This window comes from Papio anubis, chromosome 6 (genome assembly GCF_008728515.1).
Source record: "Papio anubis isolate 15944 chromosome 6, Panubis1.0, whole genome shotgun sequence".
In the NCBI taxonomy this organism is placed as follows: Eukaryota; Metazoa; Chordata; class Mammalia; order Primates; family Cercopithecidae; genus Papio; species Papio anubis.
The window spans coordinates 45,035,583-45,056,684 of record NC_044981.1 but is presented as its reverse complement, the minus strand read 5'-3'; the positions used below and the strand labels follow the sequence as shown (position 1 = coordinate 45,056,684).

Sequence of the window (21,102 nt, the reverse complement as noted above, 5' to 3'; positions counted from 1 at the left end):
TAATAAAATTAAATATAATACTGAAATAAGATGAAATAAAATCAACCAAAATTATAAATAATCTTATAGAGTTACACTATATATACTTTTTTTTTCTGATCAAAAGAAAGATGTTGAATAAGGAAATACAGTCCCTCTGCAAGTAGTTTAAGAAGTTTTGACCGGGCGTGGTGGCTCACGTCTGTAATCACAGCACTTTGGGAGGCCGAGGAGAGCAGATCATGTGGTCAGGAGATTGAGACCATCCTGGCCAACATGGTGAAACCCCGTCTCTACTAAAAATACAAAAATTAGCCTGGCGTGGTGGTGGGCGCCTGTAGTCCCAGCTACTCTGGAGGCTGAGGCAGGAGAATTGCTTGAACCCAGGAGGTGGAAGTTGCAGTGAGCCGAGATCACACCACTGAACTCCAGCCTGGTGACAGAGTGAGACTCCATAAAAAAAAAAAAAAAAAAAAAAAATGTTTAGAGCTTCAGCAACACATTTCCCAGTGGCCTGTATGGGTGTTTCTAGCCTGTACAATAGGAGCTGCCCTTGCACGAAAGCCCCATCTCTTTGAAATCTTTGTGTCTAAATTTCTGTTGCTCTCTCAGAACTTGCACCATATCATTTAAGAATTATAAAATGCCCGTGTAATTTGCTTTCTTCCTGTATTATATTATTAATATATGCTAGTTTTGTCTCTGAAACACAATTGTAAACTCTCTGAGAGTAGGGATTGTGTCACATTCTCTGGTACTTACCACAATTGTTGCCATAGCAGAGGGCATATAGTATTTGCTTAAGAAATACCCTTTGATTGAATGACTGCAGATCTGACATTCAGGATAGGCCATGCTGTGCTGCAGTGAGGCAGTAACAGCTTCACCTGGAAATTTCAGTGCCTTAACACAGCAAAGGTTTATTTCCTATTTGTGAAAGATCATTTGAATTGGCAGGGGCTCTTCTGTGTTTAGTGACTAGGCATCCAGGCTTCTTTCACTTCAAGACTGCACTATGTCAGCACGTGATTTCTAAGTTTGCTGTGTCAGGGAAAGTAAGGCATGAAGGAGATACAGTGACTCTGTTTCAGACCCACTTCTGTTCAAATTTCTGTTTCTCAGGAATGAGTCCCACGGGCCCAGCCCAACCACAGGGGCAGTTAAGAAATGTAGGGACGCACATAGATGTTCAGGGGCACTCATTGTCTGTGCCACACATCTATATTACATCTGCCCACAAAATAGCTATACTAACGAGTGCTTCATTAGTGTCCGTGGGACACCGGATCATTAAACTTGGCGCAGTTTGTATTACTAACCAGATGTGCTAGATTTATTCACTCAGCAGGCATTTATTGAGTGCTTCTGTATACCAGGTACTATTCTAGGTCTTGGGAATACAGCAGGAGGAAAAAATCATAAAAAATCCTGCCACTCACGGAACTAAGTTTTTAGTGGAAGGTGATACACAGCTAACAAATAACATACAAAGCGTGTTAGTTGGTGATAAATATTGGAGAAAAATTAAGTAGGGAGGGAAATAGGGAATGTATTGGTGTGAAGAAGGAGGTTAGATTGCAATTTTAAATCGATTGATCCAGGAAAGTGTCACTGAGAAAGTATCGCTGGAACAAAAACCCGGAAGTGAGAGGACCAGTCATTTGGGTGTCAGAGCAAAGAGGATTCCCACAAAAGGGAAGATATTCAAAGCCCTCAAGGTGGGGATGGAGGGTGGGTGTGGAGTACTTGGCATGTTTGGTGAATGGCAAGGAAGCAAGTGTGATTGCAGCAAGTGTCCAAGAGGGGATAGTGGAAGGATTGGAAGTGTGTTCAGTAAAGGCTATATAGAGCCTTATATGCTATTTTGGGTGAATGGCTTCTGCCCTGTAACATATAACACCATTTGGGGGTTTTGTGCAGAAGGGTGACACAATCACTCTGGCTGCTGTGTTGTGGATAGATTATAGGGTCAAGGGCAAAAGCAAGGAGACCTGTTAGAGGTGATGGCAAATTTTAGATGAGAGATGGTGGTGGCTTGGACCTTTTCTATCCCCCACAAAAGTTGAAGGGCCAAATTTTAGAGGGGAAAATGGGTGCACAAATGCAAGATAGCTTTTGCTAATAAGATGTTAGCATACAGCCTAATTGTAATATAATTTATTATTACCACGCATCTCATATTCTGTTGTTTCATTTGCTGATTCAACAAGCATCTATGCAATACTACTTCTTGCCAGGCCCTCTATTAGGCACTGGGACAACAAATAAGACCTGACATCTGCTTTTTGGAAAATTGTATCATAGTAGGATTATAGAAATTACCAAGAATATAACATCATATTAACACCCAAAACAACCACCGCAGCAGAAATATAATCACTGTATAATTAAATGATGGCAATAGCCAAAATTTATCAACTGTTTACTATGTGCTAGACATACCTATGGATGTTATTATGAAGATGATAGATGGTTGTTATCTTTGTTATATTTTGTTGGCTATTTTTATTGCTGACTATACTGTTATAAAGTTAGAAAACTAGTGACCAAAAACTTAATCTAACTGTCTGAAAGTATTATTTCTGTGCTCTACAATCCAATGTAATCCTTGGTAATGTAGGTAATGGTAATCCTACATTACCAAAGATTTTACTATTCTAGTGCCAATCTAAAACCCAGCCCAGAAAATACACGTTTTATTTTTTCCAAGTGTTACTAGTACCTCAGCCTCTCTTGATTTGTCAGCCTATTTAAGGCCTCTTCATTGCATGTTTTTTTTTTTCTTTTAATCATCTGCTTTAAAGAAGACTAAGCTGAAACTGCTGCTCAGCTCCCAAGATGGTGCCACCCAAATTGTGTGTGCTTTTCTGCCTCTGCGGCTGCCTTGCTGTGGTTCATCCTTTTGACTGGCAATACCTAAATCCTGTTGCCCATATGAAATCATCAGGTAAGAGGTATATTTGTTCAAGGTCTTGAGCAACTGATCTGTTGCCATACTTCAAGTGGGCCCCAAGAAGTCACACATCTGCACATCTAAAAAAGTCCTATTTAAATGCTTATGGAGATTCTGCATTCTGCTGGAGTCGGGGAGAGGTTCTCACTTTTTCCTCATTTCAATGGAAATTGAAGAAGCGCCTGTGTTCTTCAGTGTCAGGACTGCAGGACAGAACCAGGATGGGATATTTTAAGATACACTGGAAGCTCAGCTTGCAATCACCACGGAGAACCTCCTTAATGCCACCCCTTTTCTCTCCAACTGCCCTAACATATGCCCACACAAGCATAGTAATGCAACGGCTCTGGAGTCCACTCCAAGGCAGTCTCAAAACGTGCTTCCATGAGGTGGAGAAGAAGCAGGTGTCTTGTTCAACAGGCCTAGTCCTGGTTAATAGTGGAAAGTCATGTGAGATAACAGTTTCAGGTCTTGGGATCCAAAGGGAAACAATCTTTCCTACCTAATAATAGAGAGAAGTAGGGACAAGGGAGGTGCTAGGGAGTTCCAGATGAGAATGGATGTGATCACTGATTCTTTCTTACCTTGTGGTAAGAGGGGAAAGAAAGCGGAGGAAAGCTTAGACTAACCTAGGAGGAGGAGGGGCCAAAACAGGACAGCCATCTTTAGACAGCTACATTTAATGTCATTAAGAGGGACCTTAATTGCAAAGAGATTGTTTCTGGAGCCTTGCAAATTCCTGCTCATCCCAGAGGGTTGTGATGCATAAACTTCTCTTCCCAGTCTCCTATGGAAAGCAGTGTAGGTGGCTTCTGAATGGTGTCATAGTGACTATACCTACAGAGCTGTGCACCTGGGTAGTTGTGGGTCACTATGGATCTAGTTGTTCAAGCTTGATGGGTGACTCCTTACTATAGAATTTGCAAAAGAGCTTTCATAACTCAGTACCTTAAATTCTGCCCTACTACATAACCAGGAAAATGAATGCATTAGGAGAGGTCCTATATCTTATATGTACATTTGCATAGGAAATAGAATAATATCCGCAGGTCCATTCATCCTACAACACATCAGGAAGTTAAGTCATCAAGGATACACTAGTGACTAAGATAATAAATTTATAGCCAAATTCAAGGGTCCTGCATCCTAGATGACATTAAGTTCATTTTTCCTATTACCTTTTCTGTGGATTGAGAACAGGTAATATCTTATATGGTGGGAAAATCATCATCCAGGAAACATTTATATCATTCACTTTTTATTGGTACAGGATAAAAATTTAAACAAATTTTAATTCCCTTTATCTTTAAAAATCATTGGAAAGCTGTCACTGGACTGACAGAAACTTGAGGACAGGGACATTGCTTTATTTATCTTTATAGTCCCAGCATTGAGCCCCATGCAGTGCCCAGATGAATGCAGGCCAGGCATGGTGGCTCACGCCTGTAAACCCAGCACTTTGGGAGGCCAAGGTGGATGGATCACTTGAGGTCAGGAGTTCAAAACCAGCCTGGCCAACATGGCGAAACACCATCTATATTAAAAAACAAAACAAAACAAAACAAAAACATAAAATTAGCTGGGTGTGGTGGTGCACACCTGTAGTCCTAGTTACTTGGGAGGGTGAAGCAGGAGAATTGCTTGAACCCAGGAGGAGGAGGTTGCAGTGAGCCGAGATTTCACCACTGCACTCCAGCCTGGGCTACAGAGTGAGACTCTGTCCCAAAACAAACAAACAAAATGAATGCATACATATTGGTTTAAAGTATTAGAAATAGTTTATTAAATAAAATTAAAATAATAGGTGATTCTTTATAATTTCTTACTAAATGAATACACAGAAAATATGGCTATGCAGGTAAAAAGGTTTCTAAGAATGGGCTAGAGATATCCTCTTTGCTAATGGAGGACCTAAAGCCATATAAGAGGGTAATTTTCCTAGCATATTTACAGTTCATCTCCAAACCCAAGACTGAACATCAGGAATATTTGACAAATGAACACCACCAAAAATATGTAATAAAATTAATAGCATACCATAGGTTCCAATCCTCCTATTAAAATAAAGTTGAAGAAAACTAAGAAGAGACATTTATAAATTCTAAACCACAAAACCGTGTGAGTGGTCATTTGATCTGATGAGTTTCCTCCTTCCAATTCCTTAATGATGACTCCTGACAGATGGTTAGAGAATGGGAAATCCAGGCCCATAACCAGGTCAGCTGCAGGCTATGGAGCCTGTTCCACTGCCACCCCCAGCACCCTGGCACTGGTGCACAGGACCCCATAGACCTATACCAAAACCTGGGTCAGCCTGACGATTCCTGAGGCCTTCTCAGGGGTCCGGTGTCCTGAAACAGGTAGACTTATAGCCTCACCTTGACACGAATGCTCCTGAATGCTGAGTGAGGAACCTTCTCAGGGAGAACAGGTGTTGGACAACCAGGGTACTCCTAACTTATTGGAAAAGGTTCCCTGGTCCTTTGGAATTGAGATCTCACAAATGGAGGCTTGTGTTGGGTGAAACCCTCCCATGCCTCCAGAACTGAGCCTCCAATTCTAAAGGTTAGTGTCTCCAACAGCAGCTGTGACTCTGGGGCTCCTTAGCGAGTTGTGTGAGCCAGAGGTCTCCCTGCCCCAAGCCCTGCACAGGCACACCATGTCTGCCTAGGGGTGGGGGCGCAGTAGCGCCAGGCTGCTCACCACAGAAGAAAAGGCAGGTGTCCCTGCCCTAAGGTCCTCCTCCTTGGGACTTCACATCTCCCTGTTACACCAGAAGCATGACTCAGTAGATACTCTTTTAATGGAAGAAGAAGAGCCTTTTGTAATTCTAAATAGACCCTGAAAGTTCACCTTACAGGTAAAGTTTAAAAAAAAAAAAAAGTTTCTGGGGTTTGAATCTACCTCGGGGGAGGTTAGACCTGCTAAAACTTCCCTAAGGACTCAGCACAGATTTAGCTAGCAAGAGTAAATGAACTCTGGGGAAGGAGTAAACAGCATTAGTTGTCTGCTCATTATGTGTCATGTTTTGTACTAAGAACTTGACCTACATTCTCACCTCATCTTTACAACTGTCCTGTGGGCTGGTCAAGTGCTTTTATGTCATTTTACGAATGTGGATCAGAAAGGGGAGCAAATTGCCTAGGCCAGAGGATTATAGCTTGTAAGAGGTACACCTGAAATCTGAAATAGAACCATGTCCCTCCAATTCCCAGGGTTTGTTCATCTCAACCCCCTCTCCCCTTGTCTTTCTTGAAACTACCTCCTACCATTTGACCATGGATTGCTGAGCAGTGTGTCAGGCCAGGTGGTCTGGAACTTCAGCCCAGTGTCCCTTAAACTTTAATGGGCACTCCTTTTCTGATTCAGTAGAACTGTGGTGAAGTCCAGGAGCCTGCGATTCCAAGCTCCATGTGGTGCCAATGATGCTGGTCCATGGATCAACTTTGAGTAGCCGAGCCTTATGTATTGAAAGGCTTCATGATGGGCAGGTGTTTCACACATGAGTCACCAGTGTGGAGGCTGTAAATTGGTTTCTTCCCATGACTCAAAACCTTTCTGGGCAGTGTTCCATGGTATTGATGCAGATGCCTTACCTAACATAGCTCTTGATAGCTGGCTAGCAGAGAGTAATCAACTCTCACCATCCAATGGAAGGAATGGGTGGGCAAGCTGAGTATGTCAAGAAAAGTGAGAGTCTGAATATACTGATATATGGATTCAACATCTTGGAATTAAATATGGATTTGATTGGGATTTGGAAAGGAGAACAGATGAAGCTGCAGGTGTGTGGAAGGATTGCACCAGAAAGATAAAAGGAGTTGTAGGAGCAGGTAAGTAAAATACTACATATGATAAAGGGTTTAAAGGAAAACAAGAAAGACCAGTGGCCATTCAAGTTAACTAAGCTCATTTTCACAAGTATTTGTTGAGCACTGACTATGTGCCAGACACTGTGTTAACATCAGAGGATGCAAAGACATGGATATGACTCTGGAGAAATAGCCTAGTGTAGAATGTAGACACATCATTTTAATATGTGATAGGAAGAATGATTACATGTGTGTAAACACACAGGCACATAGAATCTATATAATACTAGGTTGGAATGATTAATTCTGTCTGGGGAATCAGGGAAGGCTTCAGAGAAGACAGGATATCTGACCAAGGTATTGAAGTTTGAATAGGAGTTTGCCAAGGGGATTTAAGCATAGGCAGTAGCATTTACAAAGGTGCAGAGGCATCAAATCAGCCCAGTGTGTCACTCAGGAGTACTGTAGCACAAGGAAGGGGGATAACTTAACGGGAAGAGGCAGAAGAAGAGTACGAGGCAATGGGCCTCCAGTGGAGGGTTTGCAGTGCCCAGAAACTTGGCATTTAACTTGTGCATCTGTGAACCTCAGTATGTTTCAACCCCAGAGCACTGGAAGGATAGGCCACATTTTTGCAAGTAGCCGTGTGTTTGCTTAGGAAAGCATGTGGAGGTTTAAATTCCTCATACAAACTGCCTTCCAAAAAGATTACAATACATTCCCCCTTCAAGGAAAGAACACTTGCTGATAGGAAGCCATTGAAGGATTTTAAGAATTGTCTGGTGTGATTTGTGCTTTAAATCCCTCCAGAAGCTGTGTAAAGGATGTGTTTGAAGGGGTCAAGATCCAAAGTGGGTAGAACAGTTAGGAGAGAGAGCAACAGTCTGATCAAGAGACAGTGAGGGCATAAATGAGACAGTTGAACTAGAGGGTCAGCGATGTATTGTGGAGATCATTCTAAGCTAAAAGCTAATGTTAGCAATAGAGGCTTGGGGCTAGGTGCAGTGGCTCACACCTGTAATCCTAGCACTTTGGGAGGCTGAGGCAGGTGGATCACGAGGTCAGGAGGTCAAGACCATTCTGGCCAAGATGGTGAAACCCCATCTCTACTAAAAATACAAAAATTAGCTGGGCATGGTGGTGCATGCCTATGCCTGTAATCCCATCTACTCAAGAGGCTGAGGCAGGAGAATCGCTTGAACCAGGGAATCGGAGGTTGCGGTGATCCAAGATTGCACCACTGCACTCCAGCCTGGCAACAGGGAAAGACTCCATAAAAAAAAAAAAAAAAAAAAAAAATAGAAGCTTGGTTGAATGTAGGGGGTTGGTGGGAAAGAGGTAGGAGAGTAGGATGATTCCCAGGTTTCTGACTTGTAGTGCAGGAGATGAGGAGTTCTTGAGTTGTAGGCTGTGTGACTGGAAGATGGGAAGGGGGAGTTGAAATATGGTCATTTAGTTTCATTTTGGAAACTAAATGGCTTTGACATTCTTATGGGAAGGACATCAGGTAGAGATGCTTAAGGAGAAGTTGTAGGCACAAATCTGAAATGTGAGATAAAGTTCATGTTTAGGAAAAACAGATTGTGAAGTCATCTTTAATATACTCTGGATAGAAGTAGAATGAGAGGGCAAGGCTGCAAACATTAGGAGGTAACAGTCCAAGGTAGCTTGGGAGAAGGGCTATGTCTACTTTCATCTCTTTACACTCCAAAACCCCTACACAGTGTTTCGAACAGAGCAGGCCCTCAATAATTGCATATTTTACTTGTTAGGTTGAGAAAGGAAGAAGGCCAGAAACTATGGGAAATAATTTGATTCCACTGGAATTCCTTTGCATAATAAAATCTGATGTGTAATGGATGACAAATGAGATAATATATACCTGTTTTTCAGCGTGGGTCAACAAAATACAAGTACTGATGGCTGCTGCAAGCTTTGGCGAAGCTAAAATCCCTAAGGGAAATGGGCCTTATTCCGTTGGTTGTACAGACTTAATGTTTGATCACACTAAAAAGGTAATGCTTGATTTATACAACTTATCCTGATACTCTACTATTGTCTGTTGCTATGTACCACTGGAAGGTGTTCAAATGTGACCTTGCCCTCACCTGAGAATGACTCATTTTGCAATTTGTATTGTTTCGTATGAAGGCTTTTACTAGTTTAACTATTCCCCAATTCACTGCTATTGTCTGATTAATTTCCCTATAAACCCTATTTTTCACTTCATAGAATACCTGAAGCCAGGCTGCTTATATTTTCCTTTCACTGAGAGAGAACATTGTTTTTCTGTTTCTCTTTCATGACTGTCTTCAATCACTACAGCAGCCTAAAAAGTTCTCTAGACCTCTTTGTGAACACAGAGGTATTTGGGTCCCCACTAATTAAATATGCAAAATAGCTGCTCGAATGTGTTTGAGACACAACTTCTCTAAAAGTGCATTAATTTCTTTCTTTACAGGGCACCTTCTTGCGTTTATATTATCCATCCCAAGATGATGATCGCCTTGACACCCTTTGGATCCCAAATAAGGAGTATTTTTGGGGTCTTAGCAAGTATCTTGGAAAACACTGGCTTATGGGCAACATTTTGAGTTTACTCTTTGGTAAGATTTCTGTTGGTCCTCTGTAGGCTTGCATATAAGAAAACCTTGAAAACAACAATAATTTCAAGCAGTTAAGACCAGAGTAGATTTTTCTTCACTCCCAACAGCTCCAAAAATGATAAGGAAATTATTTTTTTTAAGCCCAGGCAACTATGACAGAATCAAGGGTTCTCATTTTGTCCATTCTGAGTTGGATGGGAGTGGCCGAGAGTATCAGACTGACTCTGACATCTTTCTATGGCTGCTCTTTAGTGTTCATCTGACATATCAAGGAGAAGGCAATACCGTGGTGAGAATAGCAGGTTCTTTGGTGCGGCCACTATCCTGCATGTTCTGTGCTAAGTTAGACAAAAAGGGAAAGAAAGTAGAAGCCACCAAACTCTCCAGATCCAAAACAAAGGAGTCAAAGCTAATGCCTTACTTGTCATAAATGAAGAGACTCTGCTCTCATTCCCATCACCTACCCCCATTACTAAGACCATCTGATGTGCATTCTTCACTTACTGTCTACATTACATTAATGTAGACTTTTCCTTCCTTACCTGTTTGACTAGACACGACTGTTGAGCTGATGTTAACTGTGTCTTCACATTTCTCCCACAAAACTGTCTACAACTTTTGGGATTCATCTTAAACATCGGCTTCTAATTTTCTTAAAAACCACTTATAACAGACATGAAAATACCATAACTCTGCATATTTATATTGCAAAATAACTTATAAATTGCTTCCATAGCAATCATCACATTCAGTCTTTGTGACCACATCTGCATTTTATAGATGAGAAAATGAAACACAAATGATTGCTGATAATAATGGTGATAATAAAAATTGAGAAGTGCAAGAAGACAGTATATCTGTTTTTGAGCCCCTTACTATGTGATGGGTAGGTGCTTTACATATATTACCTAATTAAATAAAATTCTCACAAAACCCCTATGAAAGAGATATCATTTTCTCAAGTTTACCCAAGAGGAATCTGAAGCACAGAAAGTTTGAGGAACTTGCCCAAGATCCATAGCTAGGAAGTGGCAGAGCTGCATCCATGACTCAGTATGAAGTCAGTGGTTTCTCTACCTTTTGCTGCATGATTATGACCAAATCATAATGAACAGCATCTCTGTTTCTTAGATTCTAGCTCTCAGTGTAATATATGTGAGGTTTTATGGGTAGTTTGGTTTCAGAACATTCCCTTTGAAATTTTTCCAAAACCTGGGAATGGCAATAAGTAGCAGCCTTTATGAATACACCTGTGAAAATCTCTCACCTTAAGTCCAGAGCTGTCAGTGACAACTGATCGTTAATAATCCTGTGGTCTGAGGAAAGAACTTATGCCAGATGCGATGGCTCGTGCCTGTAATCCCAGCACTTTGGGAGGCTAAGGTGGGCAGATCACCTGAGGTCCAGAGTTCGCGACCAGCCTGACCAACATGGAGAAACTCCGTCTCTACTAAAAATACAAAATTAGCTGGGCGTGGTGGCGCATGCCTGTAATCTCAGCTAATCAGGAGGCTGAGACAGGAGAATGACTTGAACCCAGGAGGCGGAGGTTGCAGTGAGCTGAGATTGTGCCATTGCACTCTAGCCTGGGCAACAAGAGCAAAACTCTGTCTCAAAAAAAAAAAAAAAAAACAAAAAAAACGTACAGTTCGGGTCTTTGGTTGGTGGGTATCTAGTAGCAGTCTTTTTAATGAATCTACTATTATTCATCCATAAAAAAGTAGATATAAATCAGATGGGTCTGCATTTTATGCTAATGAGATATGAATTAAATTCACTAGCAACACTCAGAGAAAACACTAACTATGATCTCCCATTGTTGTGTAGGTTCAGTGACAACTCCTGCAAACTGGAATTCCCCTCTGAGGCCTGGTGAAAAATACCCACTTGTTGTTTTTTCTCATGGTCTTGGAGCATTCAGGTAATCTTTGAGAGGCTGAACACTTTTAGCTTCCAGGAATAAATGACAATTTTTTTTATTCAAAAAAGAAATAGCAGATTTTGGAATGTCATGCAGGCCCTTGTCTGGAGGAGTTGGGGTTCCTCAATAATTGGCTGTGGGTCTGTTGATCAGTCCTAGCCCTGTCTGGTCAAGTAGTTTTTTTCCCTACTACCAGCTCATTGAGATTAGCCTCACAGCAGAGAAGAAAGGGTGTTGCATTTTTTATAGTTGTCCTTCTATACTGTAATATTTACACTCTTAAAATTATCCTCTGTAAAGTTTAGGACTTTTGAAAAACCAATTTTAGATTAGCTGTGAAAGACATTTGTTAAGAGAAGTATCTGTGAAGGCGAGAGAAGGAGCAGGAAGAGATGGGGGGAAACTTTGGACCATGACACAGGTTGGACACCTGAAAAGGTGATGGAGAAGGGAGAAGGATTGGATAAGAAGAGCTTCAGACTGCAGCATGGTTCTAAGAAATATTGAGCCAGGCCAATGGAAGGAGTGCTTGGCCAAATTTGCTTATCAAGAGTCTGTATCTCATAGGAATGGGTTAATGTTAGTACCCATGCTGTGCCAAGTCTCTGGGAGCAGCTCACTAGATGCTTAGCTCCCACTTGACCATGGTGATGGATCCAGAGGGGCAGGAGCTGGATAGGGTCTTTAGTAAGCTATGAAGTCTGTAGCATGATAGCTGAGTGGCACATTTTCCTGACAACAACCACCCTCTTCACTTTCTTCCACCACTTTATCACCTGTCACCCCTCTTCTACCTCAGGGGATTGTAAAACTCAGAAAATAAGAGAGATGGTTTTTAGCTGGGAACAATTTGGGTAGCACCTGCAATAAAGAATTCTTTTCAGCATTTTAAATGTAGTTCAGCTAGCTATTTGATTTCTCCTACACTAGTAATTGGCAAATTAGAACCCAAGGGCCAAATCCAGCCCACTGCCTATTTCTATAAAGTTTTATTAGAACACAGCCACACCCATTCATTTTTGTACACTGTCTATCGCTACTTTTGTCCTACAACAGCAGAGTTCAGTAGTGGTGACAAAGAATGTATGGCCCACAAAGCTGGAAATATTTACTCTCTGGCCTTCAGCAGAAGAAGTTTGCTAATCCCTATGCCATATCATTTCCCCCTCTTGAAAAGGTCCTATATTCTTCAGCAATAAATACATAGTTTTTATTCTCCTTTTTATTCTCTGTGGACATTTCCTATTGGACGCATGGTATGGGGAAAAGGTTTTGCAAATGAAGCTGTGGAAGAGGGCATAAATGCAGTGCTTAGCACATGATTTTTCAAGTATTTCACCCAGTCCAATCATTTAATAATAGCTAACATGTATTAAGTATTTACCTGTTTCTAATATAAGTATTGAAAATGTATTAATTCAATTGATCCTCACTGATGAGGTACCATACTATTATAGCATCACCATTTTATAGATAAAGAACCAAGGCAGAGAAAATATTATGACTTATTAAAGGTACACAGCTGACAAGTGGTAGAACCAGGGTTCAAAGACAGTGGTCAGACTGCAGGTCTTGTTCTCGTAACTACCATACTGTAGTGCTTTCCTGTATACATTATCTTAGCAAAACCTTGCAGCTACCCTAAAACAAACGCTTTACTCTTAGGCCCATTTTACAGGTGAGGACAAACATGCAGTAATTACCTAAAATCATATAGCTGGGAAGGGGCAGAGCCAAGATTAAAAACCCAAAACTCTCAAAGGCAATATTTATAATCACTACACTGGGTTTTCTCAACTTCAGTAGTCTTGACATTTTGGACCAGATAATTTCTTGTTGTGAAGGGTTGCCCTGTGCATTGTAGGATGTTTGACAGCATCCCTTTACCCACTAGACATCAGTAGTACCCTTGCCCACATTCATGATAATGAAAACACCTCCAGACATTGTCAAATATCCCCTAAGGAACAAAATCACCCTCCTTTAAGAACCGTAGCTCTCCACTCCACCCCAGGGCACTACTATGGGATGTAACGGCCTCCATGTTCCCAGTTTTGTTAGTGGACTCAGCCTTGTAATCATGACTGGTGGTTGTAATGCTTCCTTCTTTTTGTTTTGAAGGACAATTTATTCTGCTATTGGCATTGACCTGGCATCTCATGGGTTTATAGTTGCTGCTGTAGAACACAGGTATGTTACCTGATGTAATTGGGCTCTTTGGCCAACTACAGGGAATGTCAATGCTCATAAGTATGTTTCTAATTTTCATAAAAGTTTATTTAAAATGTTGATGGAACTTCCAAGTATGATAACATGATGAGCAAAAAAGGAGATTGAGTTTGTCGACTTAAAAGACTTAAAAACACCCAACATTTCAAGAGGGTTTATTGCCTGCCATGTTCTATGCAAAATGTTTTTTATACACCATCTCATTCAGTCTTCATAACAATCCTATGAGATGGTTATTATTATTGTTGTTGTTTTAAGGAAGGGGAATATAGAGGTGATAAAGGGTAATTTGCCCAAAGTCACACAACTAGTAAGTGGCAGGGCCGGGATTTGATTCCTGAGAGTGAGTTTCAACATGGCTAACATTGCCTCCCAGAATTAGGAAGATAGAATGCTCATAATTTTGTTTCTAATTTTCATAAAAGTTTATTTAAACCCAAAAGTTTAAAAACCTGCAACTTGACAATAGACAATAAGGTTTTTTTTCCTGGAACTCCTTTAGGGTCTTCTTTAAGAGAAAGTATAGAGTGGAAGAAGAGAGGGACGTCAAAAGATCAGAGGAAGTTGAGTCAAGGATGGAACTGAGAAACATGGGCCAGATGAGGAAGGGAAGGAACATGCATAAATAATAATTTTACTTGTATTACAGAGATAGATCTGCATCTGCAACTTACTATTTCAAGAACCAATCTGCTGCAGAAATAGGGAAAAAGTCTTGGCTCTACCTTAGAACCCTGAAAGAAGAGGAGGAGATACATATACGAAATAAGCAGGTACATTGCAATGAAAGGAGAGGTGGATGGTGACCTAAAAGCATGTACAAAAGGATGACATTTGTTAATTTAATTTTAGATATGGCAAGTTATGCTTCTAGCTCTCCTATTTCCCATTCTCAAAACACTTGTCAATAGATTCCCGGAGTAGTAAAATTCCCTTAATGGAATATCTCGTTCATAGTGAAAACAAAGGCAAATACAAAAATATGGGAGATGACAGTGACTATTCAGAAGTCCCCTGAATTAAAACTTCTAATTTTAGAATCTAAAAAGTGCTAGAAAATAAATTCATAGATTCTTCCTCACAGGCAATATAAAAGGACTACTTTTCAGAGAGGCAGTATACAATAGAATTAAGAGTATGGGCCTTAGAACCCAACTTTCTATGTTTGAATCCTGGCTCCACCACTTAATTTTGTTATAAAATAATGAATAAAAATATTGTCTGTCTTACAGAGCTATTAGGGCAATTAAGTTAAGTGAAGCATATTGGCTTCCTCTTTATAGTGGGTGTTTTACATATGTTATTACATTTGAGCTCACCCACATTTCCTTTAGGTAGGCATTATTGTACAATCAATAGAAACTCAGATAGGTTAAGTAAGTCATCTCAAGTCACATAGTAAGTAAGCAACAGAGCCAGGATTTGAACTAAGCTATACCTATGTGCAAAGCTGGGGCCTGTGTCATTATGGTACCATGTAATAATCACTAATCACATTTCCAGTTTATAACTGACCAATGATTTTTCCCACATACAGCTTCTACACAAACTTTAAAATAAGTGTTTTAACTTTTTACTTTGTCATTTCCTTCTAATAATTATATTAGGTACGACAAAGAGCAAAAGAATGTTCCCAAGCTCTCAATCTGATTCTTGACATTGATCATGGAAAGCCAGTGAAGAACGCATTAGATTTAAAGTTTGATATGGAACAACTAAAGGTAAGCTAAAAAAAGAAGTAATTTTTCTCTTGTCCTACAGTTCTTTATTGTTTTTGTCATCTCATTTTCTGCTGTATTGCAAGGTACAACATCATAAAGGGCTGCAACCACCTCCCTCTGCAACACACACACACACACACACATATACACACACAAAGCAGTACAGGTAAAGTATTGCAGCAATTAAGAATGCATTGTCTTGAACTAGATATGAAATTGCCAAAAGTTAGTCAGTTTTGATCTACAAAAACAGCAATATCATATGGTTCAACTTAACTCCCGTGGAAGTGTTATTATTTCATGGACAGCTCCTGCTCGTTTTTAAGCTTGACCTTGAAAACTTGACACAAGTTTGGGAGTAGGTGGAAAAATATCAGACAGAGTGGGCAGCAATGAGCAAAGACTCAAAAGTGTGTGTGGCATAGAGAGTGCAGGGATTAGGGGGAACTAGAGAAGAAGATGACGGTCTGTTCTCCAGATACAATGAAGAAATTTGTTGTCCCTCAAGCAGCCACTCTCCTCTGTATCCTTGCCTTTGTACATGTTGTCCCCTTGGCCTGACACACTCTTCCCCTTGCCTAACTCCTACTTAATTTCAAAACTCCAGTTAAGCATCACCTCCTCTCAGAAGCTTTCTTGGACCCCAATGCCCACTTCTGGACCGGGCTCGCTGTCTGTCTTGTGTGCTCCTTTGTACCACTGTACAGTATTGCATCATGCCTCTGTGTAACTTTCTTCCCTGATGGACTGCAAGCTCACTGAAATGAGACTGCAGTGCCTGGCACAGAGTAGGTACTCAATAAATACTCATGGAAAGAAAAAAACAAACAAACATGGGGTGAGGAGAGGCAGAAGTCAGAACTGATGTTGAAATTTCCAGTGTGGGTGACTACCAAGACCATTAAGTTTACTTTCAAACCTTTACATATGTTATATATATATGTGTGTGTAAATGTGTTTTATATGTGTATGTATATATGTATATGTGTGTATGGTATGTATAAATGTATGTGTGTATATGTATATTCTATTTTATAAGAAATCAAGGTATTTAACCATCCCCATGAGATGCACAATTATATAATTGACAAAATCATTTCTGCTAACACCACGAGATAATTATAAATTTTTATCATGCTTTTTCACATAGGACTCTATCGATAGGGAAAAAATAGCAGTAATTGGACATTCTTTTGGTGGAGCAACGGTTATTCAGACTCTTAGTGAAGATCAGAGATTCAGGTAAGAAAATAGGATAGTAAAGCAAGAGAATAGTAAATTACTGGAAGAGGGGGAGTGATAACTCATGTAAGATATAATTTTTTATTCAAATTCTTAGTGAAGAAGGGATCTCTTGGAGTTTATAAGGCTATTCTTTTGCCCCCATCAAGTACTCTATATACATTTTCCTAGGCTAAAACATCTACTTCTCCTGCTATTAAAATCTCCCCTTACTCCCATGTTTTCCCTCATTATTCTTGTCTACCCAAGGGCTTAACACTTTTCACTTAAAAATTTATCTTTATATAATTTTTTGGGACATAATGGTTGTGATAATAATATTGTCATCTTACAGTATTGCCAGACTTCTCCAGTGGGCAGGACATTTTTTAATTAGGCTCTTCCCCCTTCCACCTTTAAGATGGAGCTGGATCTAAAATTACGATTATTTGGGTAGGAGTGGGGACCAGACCCCAGTTTTCTAGCTTGCAGGAACATTTTCTTTCTTAAACTACTTCATTCCAGACTGATGAGATCACATAGGGCCAACTGTACAGACAGTGGGCAGGATCATTTGTGAAACTTCACCTCAAATTTCTTAGAAGTTCATTTCAGTGTAAGAGAATTCTCTTCTTTCATCCATTTAGCAAAAGGCAGGAAACGTAGGATAAACTTATTTTTTAAAAGGAAGTTAGTTCCATTTTCAAATGATATGCTCCATGTATTTTTCTTCAACCCTCTGACAGTTTTTCAGCTGAAGCGCCTCTAAATGTAAAGTAATGGGCCAGTTGCTACTCTGAAAAAGCTATCATAAATACACTACAAGGTGCATAAAAGCTCTGAAAACAAAGGTGCATTTATTATACTTTTTCAGATACTCCACAGTGTTGAAGAAATTATTATGTATTTTAAAATTTATTTTGAATAAAAATTGTTAAGGATATATCACTCAAATGGTTGCAATTCCTAAAAGGCATATAAAGAAAATGATTATACATAATTCCAGGTCTGATACTTTACAAAACTAATCATATCCCTTTCCCACATTGAAGCATAATACCTCTTTATTCCAATGAGATAACCCATAATAAACTGGTATGGTGCATGTCCACCAATCCTAGCATTATTAGGATGTTCTCAATGTTGCCTAGTATGTAACCAGTTTAATTTCATCATTGTCAACAAATATCTACAGATGTGGTATTGCCCTTGATGCATGGATGCTTCCACTGGGTGATGAAGTATATTCCAGAATTCCTCAGCCCCTCTTTTTTATCAACTCTGAATATTTCCAATATCCCGCTAATATCATAAAAATGAAAAAATGCTACTCACCTGATAAAGAAAGAAAGATGATTACAATCAGGTAAGTATTAGTGGCTTATTTCATTATCTGAAACAAACTTGAAGCTTGGGTAAATAACAATAGATATCGTTGGGTAACCATTACAGAATTGCTGAATTGGTTGTTTAGACTTTCAATAAGGAGAGAATTAGATAATCTCAGTTTCTAAGAACATTTAGTCTTACTCTTTTTAAAATGGGAATGTTAATGTATATAGTATATATACTGGTTATATTCGTCTGTTCTTGCATTACTATATAGAAATACCTGAGACTGGGTAATTTATAAATAAAAGAGATTTAATTGGCTCACAGTTCCACAGCCTGTGCAGGAAGCATGATGCTGGCATCTGCTCGGCTTCTGGGGAGGCCTCGGGAAACTTACGATTATGTCAGAAGGCAACGGGGGCATGAACACTTCACATAGTCAGAGCAGGAGGAGGAGAGGATGGGTGACGGTACTACACACTTTTAAATAACCAGGTCTCACAAGAACTCACTGTCACAATGACAGCACCAAGGGGGATCGTATGAAACCATGAGAAACTGCTCCCATGATCCAATCACCTCCCACCAGTCCCTACCTATGACACTGGGGATTCTAGTTTGACATATGATTTGGTGGGGACACAGATCCAAACTATATCACTGGTAATTTTTAAAATTAGCATAATACTATATACTACTTTAATCTAAACATCAGAACATGCCTACAGATTTTTGGGGGTAGAGCTAGGGGGAAGTATTTCATCATTAAGCTGGGCTAGGAACTCTTTAAAGAAAAAGTCAGATTATCTATCGAGACCTGCAATATACTTACCTGTTGAGAAAGAATATGAGTTTATAAATTCCCCAAAGCTATAATGGGGTACCATCAAGTGTTGGCAATTCTTGTATCCTGGAGGTGAAAAAGAACTCCTGATAAGGTTTTGAACTCTCAATGAGATATTACAAAGCAAATATGGACCTGAACTCAGCCCTTTCCTATCTGAAATCTGGTTTATTTAGGAGAAGAGAAGAGGCAAGAAGGAAACATACAGAGTATAGGCAATAACCACTATGGGCTCAGAGAATAGAGGGGTCTCTTCCAACGGAAAAGGATTCACAGATGATACTAAAATTGGATTTTGTTTCGATCAAGAGAGTTTAGATAGTAAGGAAGGGTTTAGGTATTTCAGGCAAGGACTTCATTTAGCTTATGTGTATGTGCAAGTCTCTCTAATTCTAAAACGGAAATAATACAGAGCACCTAACCCTCCCTCAACCCTAATTCCTTGCTAGGCTCTCACCTTTTCTTTCTTCCCTTCTCTGCTAGAAACCGTCAAAGAATAACAAATATTAGTTATTGCATGTGCTTACTTCTACTCACTCTTTGAGTCTTATGGTCTAGCTTCCTGGGCCCCCACCAGCATGCCAAAACAAAGACACTAAAGGCCTGCTGCATGCCACACCAGCAGCCTCTTCAGAATCTCAACCTTGCTCTCTGCATCTGTTCAACATTGCTGACCACCCCTCTTCCTGCTCCCTTGGCTACTATGACCCTCCTCTTTACTGCTTCTCCTGTCATTAATACTGCTCCTTCCATTTCTCCTCCTCCAGCCAGTTCTCCACAGTCAGAGCATCCAAGCTTCTGCTCGCAATTCTCTTGTAATCCTGCCGTTTATCTTCTTTATGTTTCTGACATTCAAGTTTCCTACTACAATGTGGGGAAGAGTGAGAGGGAGTTAAGTGGCCCTATTTTGAGCTTAGAAAACTAAGAGAATGATGGTTTGCTTATAAGAACCAGCAGAGTCAAGAGGCAGAGTAGCTTTGAGTGGGGCTGGGAAGATGTCTTTTTTTTTTTTTTTTTTTTTTTTTTTTTGAGACGGAGTCTCTCTCTGTCGCCCAGGCTGGAGTGCAGTGGCCGGATCTCAGCTCACTGCAAGCTCCGCCTGCCGGGTTCACGCCATTCTCCTGCCTCAGCCTCCCGAGTAGCTGGGACTACAGGCGTCCGCCACATCGCCCGGCTAGTTTTTTGTATTTTTTTTTTTTTTAGTAGAGACGGGGTTTCACCGTGTTAGCCAGGATGGTCTCGATCTCCTGACCTCGTGATCCACCCGTCTCGGCCTCCCAAAGTGCTGGGATTACAGGCTTGAGCCACCGCGCCCGGCCGGAAGATGTCTTTTAACTTCACAATTTCTTAGCTTGAGAACGGGGGAATCTGTTTATAGATGTCTGGCCACAAACTGGATGATTATATAACTTACATGATAACATAGATGAAACATTTGAAGTAGAAGAGATTGCAAAGTGAGAAAAGAATTGGTCTGGCAATAGAATCGTAAGGAATGCCTACTTTCAGCCAATGGGAAATGGGTGAAGAGCCAGTGAAGAACATAGAGTGGTTAGTGTCAGAAGGGAAGGTGCAACGTTAAGGAAGTGAAAAGAAAAAAAGTGCAAGAAAGCCATCAAGTGTCAAATGTCCCAGTGGTGGTAGAAAATAAGGACTAAAAAAGGGCCATTCTATTTGACATTAGGCTATTGATGAATGTAGAGAGCAGTGCAAATGATATTTATAAAGTGCTTACAGTTTAAAACTGGGAAAGGTGTTGTTTGAAATCTATTTCCTCTAAGGCTTAAATCTAAAGTGATTTAAATTTAAAGTGACTAGCATCAAATACATACCATGTTCAGTGGTGAGGGCAGGTGGCAGGCTCTGGCTGTGAGTTCAGGGACCCTCAACACACAAATTGGAAGTATTCCAATTCACTAAAAAGCAAGAGTCATTTCTTCTAAAATCAAGATACCAAGCAAGACTAAGATTCTTTGTTTTTCTAGAGGGAAGATGAATATACTCTGGGATCCCTAAACAAACAGCCTGTGACCCTTGAAATACATCTAAGTAGATCAAATTACAAGTTTTATTTCTTCCTTGGTTTTCAGTAAACAGACCAACAAGACCCGTATCTTTCTTACACCCTAACTAAAAAAATTAATAATTTTATCAACCAATGTGACTTTTAAATGTCTTGTTTTCTTTTAGGGGTTCAGTCCATCAGAATTTTGCTGACTTCACTTTTGCAACTGGCAAAATAATTGGACGCATGCTCAAATTAAAGGGAGATATAGATTCAGATGTAGCGATTGATCTTAGCAACAAAGCTTCATTAGCATTCTTACAAAAGCATTTAGGTAAGAAACTAATATTTTTTCATGAAATAAACCAGATGAATCTCAGGACAAACCTGTCTATCTTAATACAGCTTTAGTACCATTTAAACTATTTCCAGTTGGTTTACAATGGAACAAAGCAGTAAATCAATTTGAAAACAGAAAT

General features: G+C 40.0%; 1 protein-coding gene across 2 annotated transcripts in view; it reads left to right on the top strand.

The window, feature by feature from the left end:
- Positions 1-21,102, top strand: part of PLA2G7 (phospholipase A2 group VII) — a 32,956-nt gene that overhangs the window by 11,179 nt on the left and 675 nt on the right. The window contains exons 2-11 of one of the 2 annotated variants that reach the window (XM_009205318.4): positions 2,784-2,926; positions 8,638-8,759; positions 9,206-9,350; positions 11,178-11,271; positions 13,393-13,461; positions 14,150-14,273; positions 15,108-15,221; positions 16,372-16,463; positions 17,638-17,808; positions 20,809-20,957. In XM_009205318.4, coding sequence (XP_009203582.1) covers positions 2,818-2,926; positions 8,638-8,759; positions 9,206-9,350; positions 11,178-11,271; positions 13,393-13,461; positions 14,150-14,273; positions 15,108-15,221; positions 16,372-16,463; positions 17,638-17,808; positions 20,809-20,957 — 1,189 coding nt within the window. In that variant the 5' untranslated portion in view covers positions 2,784-2,817. The remainder of the gene's footprint in view (positions 1-2,783; positions 2,927-8,637; positions 8,760-9,205; positions 9,351-11,177; positions 11,272-13,392; positions 13,462-14,149; positions 14,274-15,107; positions 15,222-16,371; positions 16,464-17,637; positions 17,809-20,808; positions 20,958-21,102) is intronic. The other variant, XM_009205319.4, reaches the window with a different exon arrangement.